The sequence below is a fragment of the Sphaeramia orbicularis genome, chromosome 9 (genome assembly GCF_902148855.1).
Source record: "Sphaeramia orbicularis chromosome 9, fSphaOr1.1, whole genome shotgun sequence".
Lineage (NCBI taxonomy): Eukaryota > Metazoa > Chordata > Actinopteri > Kurtiformes > Apogonidae > Sphaeramia > Sphaeramia orbicularis.
Window position 1 is genome coordinate 50335238 of NC_043965.1, and position 6000 is coordinate 50341237.

At 36.4% G+C, this 6000-nt stretch overlaps 1 protein-coding gene across 4 annotated transcripts in view; it reads left to right on the forward strand.

Annotated features, from left to right (window-relative positions):
- Positions 1 to 2257, forward strand: part of LOC115425989 (endophilin-B2-like) — a 56646-nt gene extending 54389 nt beyond the window's left edge. For all 4 annotated transcript variants that reach the window (XM_030143895.1, XM_030143896.1, XM_030143897.1 and 1 more), the window contains one exon: positions 888 to 2257. In XM_030143895.1, coding sequence (XP_029999755.1) covers positions 888 to 995 — 108 coding nt within the window. In that variant the 3' untranslated portion in view covers positions 996 to 2257. The remainder of the gene's footprint in view (positions 1 to 887) is intronic.
- Positions 2258 to 6000: the final 3743 nt, after the last annotated feature.

Genomic DNA, 6000 nt, shown 5'->3' on the forward strand with positions numbered 1-6000 from the left:
CTCTCCCTCTCTCTCTCATGCAGAGAGACATAAAGAGAGAATGTATTTCTTTCACTAATAATACACTTCACCACTGATAAACAACAACAGAGAAATGCCCATTCACCCCTCTGTGTGGAAAAACAGCAACTTCATATTTATGAGTGCTGGGATATCCCAGAGCAGTTTTTACAGCGTACTGTCTCCATGACAACAACCAGTAGCGCACACAAAATCCTCATTTAATTTGGGTGGTCTCCAAGACTTTGCACCTGTTGTCATTTGCGCAGGCAATCTTAGTTGATCACCCCTGACACGCAAATCAATAGCACGCGCATATTTTAGCGCGAGCAAGCACATTTGCGCCCGTTATTTGTGATCTTACTAAATCAGGCCCTAAGAGTTGTTTCTTAGTGGTTCTCATTCCATCTGGCCAGTTTCTGACGCTTTGGTCTAAGGCCCTGTGGTGTTTGTTTTCATCACCATGACAGACCGGCTGAGTGACTCACTACTCTCTCTAGTGGTCACATAAATCCCCGGCCTGTCACTGGAAATAAATTAACTTCATATCTCTACAAAGATACAAAGTTAATTTACCCTATTTGAAATGACCCTGTTCAAATAAAATAATGACAGATCATGTGCAGCTCCTCTTACACCAACAACAGCTTTTACCTCATTTAATTTGTTACAAGCTAGATATGGATGTTTAAAGTCAGTCTTGATGTTTTATTAAAGGATGGTCATAGTCTGGTGCACACAGCTTATTAACGAAATACTGCTTTCAGATCAGTGCATTCCTACATGGACACTTTATCACACTTCTAACAGAGAATATGAGAATTCATTGTAAGCATACGTCTGTGTTTTGGATACGTGTTCTGACGGCCGTGTCCTGTGCGTTGCAGCTCATCACAGTTTACACGATGCCAGGCATGGACTCCGACTGGCTGATCGGAGAGAGAGGAAACCAGAAAGGAAAAGTGCCTGTGACGTACCTGGAGCTCCTCAGCTAAAGGACATGCATGGACACGCATAGAAACGTGCATGTGTGTGAGTGGGCAAACTTAAAGCCATGAGGATACTTCCTTCACTTCAGCTGATTTCACACTCCTTCACTAACCCTTAACTCTCATTAGCCACCCCCCACAGTTAAGCTTTAGCACCATACTCTGAAGTATATTCATTATGGCTTTGAACGCAGCGATAATGGAGACATTATTACAACCAGTTCAGGAAAATTCACACTTAGGACATTCCTTTTGGTTTGTTTGATGATTGTTAACATGTTGCTTTTCCTATTTATTTTCTATTTATTGTTGTACATGTCAAAGCTTCCTTCATCCGAGGATGACAAACTGTGACTTCCACTTTACTGACGTTTGTTTTTTTTAGTTTTGTCAAGCTTTCTTTTGTTCATGAATTGAGTGCTGATGAGTGCAGACTCATTTTCTTTTTGCGTCGCACAGACGTGCATTTTAACAACACAAATCTGACCATACTCAAGTTTAACGTTTTGTTTTGACTGATTACGCAATAATAATACTAGTAATGCTGAAGTGATCATGATAAGTGTAATGTTTAACTTGAAAGTAGGCTGACACAGCAAGTGTACACGCAATCATTTATTCACATCTGACGAAAACACGGCCTCTCATAGAAGAAGTGAAAGCAAATATTGCCTAAAAGACAGCAATTCACTGGTCACAACATTATCAGGTTAAATTGAGTCACATTATCCAAACACGAATGAGGACAATTAAATTTGTTGCATCTTTGGTTATCCAGAAGTATAACTAGGAAAGACATTAACTGCTTCTTAGTTTTACAGCAGGCTGTTTTGTACATTTACACACTGCACACACACACACACACACACACACACACACACAGTATCACCATCCTGCTTTGCTTGTATGTTGTATCTGTTTTTTAAAATTAACACAAGCATTGAACAAGACAGTAAAGGAATAGTAACTCTGAAATCACAGTCATTATTGATTTGTGGGAAGCAGATTTGCCTTAACTCCTAATTGAACTGAATGTAATTGTACAGTGTGATAGAATATTCCACTGGTTTTAACTGAACAGATGTTTTTGACAGCAGACATGTTGACTGGTTAAAGAAAAAATACACATGTAAATATATTAACCCTGAAAAACCTTTGGTGACTAAATGCATCTACTGATCTAAAAATCTAATCCTATCAATACATGCAAATAATTGGTGTGAAATACAGTTTGTCATCTTTCATGGTCATCAGGTATGACCCATTTTGGATGTTCAAAGGCTCCATAGTGAACATGGAGACACCGTTATCTTCAACAACATTGATTCACCAGTAAAACCCATGGAGTTAACAAACAATGGTTGTAGATGCTTGTGTTTATGTGTAGTTAATAATATATTTTGCCCAAAAATCGTCCCGTTTTCTTCATTTTTCTGTTTTGATTTACTAACCTTTGAATTCACTCTGAGCTTTTATGAACAAGTACACGATCAGCTACTTCAATTTAGGATAAGTCAAAAATTAAACGAGTAAAATAATAAATGGTGCTGAAAAATTCATTTGGAAATTGCCACAAAAATAGTTGTAGGTCTTTAAGGGTTAAAAACTACAGCAACTTTCAGCTTTTTATAGACACTTGTGTTTGCATCATTCAGTTAATGATATATTTGAAGATATGCTGAAAAAGTCCCTTTTTCTTCAGTTTTCTGTGTTTTGATATAATAACATTTGAATGTACTCTGAGCTTTTATAAAAAATCTGGTTTAAATATATTAGGAAAATACCTGATTTCACTGAAAAATGCAGACTGTAAAATAAATGCTGATAAGTTAGATGTGGAGGAGCAACTCATTTGAAAACCACCACAGTAATCATTCTAGGTCATCCGAACAGGTTTTTACACTCTAGAGATGTGGAAAAGTTGGCAAATTGATACACAGTTAAAGCAATAAGTGCAATGGAAACAAATTTTGCTGATTATTTTGTGGGGACCATGAAGTGTCAGATGCTAGACCTGCAGAAACAAATTTTAGATAAATGCTTTTGACAGTTTGTAGAGGATCCAGACCAGCAGTTTGGTTCAGGAAGTAACAACAAGCAGCAAACCTCAAACCTTCAGTTCAATTTTGTGATACATTTTGAAAGTGAACCCACTCCATGGAGGTGCATTACCTCCAAATTCTTTAATGTTTTCAGGAAAGTCTGTGTTTAGTTCACCGGCCGATCAGTCCTGTCGTCTTCATTAGCAATTTCTTCAAACATCTTCTCTGACAAAACTACTGGTCAGATTAATTTAAAAGTTTATATGTAGCTTCCTTGAGACAATGTCTACAAAGTTTGTGCACAGTTCTGAGAAATTAAGATTTTTGAATTTTTGAAATATTCCAAATTTGCCTTTACTTATTAATGGGCCATATTTTGATGGTTTATAACATGGAAATGGTTACCGATATCAATATAGTTCCTATTGATCACTGATAGGAAGTTATATATGAACTTTTATTTGGGTCCATGAGTGACTTCAAAGGGTCAAAGGTCACCAGTGTGTAGACTTCAACAATCTACTTCTCTGGAACTACTGGTGGGATTCTTTTTTTTTTTTTTTTTTTTTCATTATATATCTTCCTTGGGACAGTGTCTACAAAGTTTGCTCACAGAGAAATTAAGATTTTTGCATTTTTGAAATATAAAAAAATTGCCTTTACTTATAATGGTCCATATTTTGATTGTTTATAAGATGGAAATGGTTACAAATACCAATCTAGTTTCTATTGATCACTGATAGAAGTCATATATGGACTTTGATTGAATTATTTGAGTTCTCCTCCAGTGAAAGTACCATCCACTTCCACTGGGAGATTAATCTCCTGCATCCAGACCACAGGACTCTAACATAGAGACAGAACCTGACAACCTCACAAATTCAACTTGGTATTGATTCTTGATAGAAAACGTTGATATACAGAGACATTAGTCCTATTTTTTTCCTGTTGCCATAAATCCCAATGTCTGCTGTTAAAAACATTTGCTCAGTCCTGTCATTCATTTACGATTAGACTTTTCCATTCAAGGTTTTATTGTGCTTCTCACGCCTGAAGATGTCCTTGAAACAAATCAAACACCTCCACATCAAAAGTAAACACTGACACGCCCATGTTACCTGCCTTAAAACGATGAGAAGGAACTGATACAGTTGCAAAACCCGGAGAATGTGCTCTTTCTCAACACGTCCGCAGACTCAATGTGCACCAAATACAGCATGCAAAACTGTTAACTCCTCCTTATCACGCGTGTGTTTGTGTGACTTTGCGTTGTCCTGTCGTGTTCTTTGAATTTAACGTTGCTGTTTTTGTCTGTTATGAAGCATTCAAGTGTCTTCAGTCCTATCGCTGCATGTGCTAGGACTTTTTATGTGTGTTACTAGACGTACCCAGGTCTATTTGTGTCCAGTCTGGGGAAAAAAAACCACAAATGTATGTGCATGCATTCAGACTCACTTCATTGGAAAATGCACACATATTTTTGGAACCAACTCAAGAACGGAGGCTAAATAAAGACTCTAATCACAAGTTTAACCAAATTGATGTCTAAGCATATAATCTGTCACGTATGCAGATGAATGTAACCTACTTCCTGGAATCTGCACTCTGTTCTTGTGATCTGTGGGTTTTTGTTCTTTTCAGAGAAAGTTTTTTTTGTACTCATGTGATTTCGATTCTGTTGTACCTCATCTTGTATTATTTATTATTTATATGTATTGCCTGTTCCTTAACCATGCTGAATGAATGAACTGTATGGAATTTAATAAAGACTAAGATTTATTTGACATTCATTGACTTTTGCCAGATCACAAAAAGGCCTTTGATGAGCTTCTTCTATGCTTATCTCTGTTCCAGAATTGCATGGATCATTAAGAATCGAGGATGTTTAGGAGATGCGAGTCATGATTCCCGCATGTTTTGAATTCCACCTAACACCCACCTTTGCATCAAAGTCAAAGATTTACTGCTATGTTTGTATGTATGTTAGAGGATTGGAGGAATAGGCACTGAGGGCAAGCACAGTCTGTACAAGAACTACCAACCAAAATCAAGAAAAGCTTTTGAGGAAAGATTAGTAGCAGCCAAACCCACACAAAAAAGCAAAACGCTCAAACATTAGTAACAACAACAGTCAATGGAAAAACATAAGTGCAATATTTAGTTCATGCACCCATTAATGCCACAAAACAAGACTGTTAAGGACTGTTGTGAGTGCTTTCATTCTTGTTTTCTTGATAATTTTCACTTCATACATGCTGTAAATTTTGGTGAGATTAAGCATTTATTTTAACTTGTCATTTCCAGCTCAATTCCTGCATTAACTCTAACATACACTATTTTTTATATATATATTACCCTCATGCTATTCAATGCAAAAAATTTACCCAAATGAAACCCATTCAAATCAGTGTATACATTAAAAGCATATTTTCTGCTTTCAGTAATATGAGTGAGTATTTCACACTCCACAAAAAATAAGAATGCATGAAATTCAGTGTTTACCGTTGCTGCTAATCATTGTCATATAACAGGCTGTAACAGTTCAACACAAAAAATTACTTTGCATGTAGTATACTGAAAATGATTAATTCATTTTTCTTAAAGGATTGAATCTTAAAAAATGTATTCAATAATTATGTCACACATAGATGAGAAATTGGCTCAATGAAAGCAGAATATGATATTAATATAGTATAGCGGTACGAGTATGAGTAACATTGGACCCAGCCTTAAAGCAGTGACTTTCATCACAATTTTTTCTTCAAATGCGGAAAACCCTATGACATCGTAATTATCACTAATCCATGAGTCTTTCCGTGCTTATGAACCTGAATCACTTCCCTCACGGTGAACAACTTTGAAGATGACTCCATCATAAACACAGTTCACTTTTTTTACATAACAAACCAAAACATCACTCCACTTTTATGGAAATTTTGTTTCAAAGTTCACTGTGGGAAGTTAAAGTG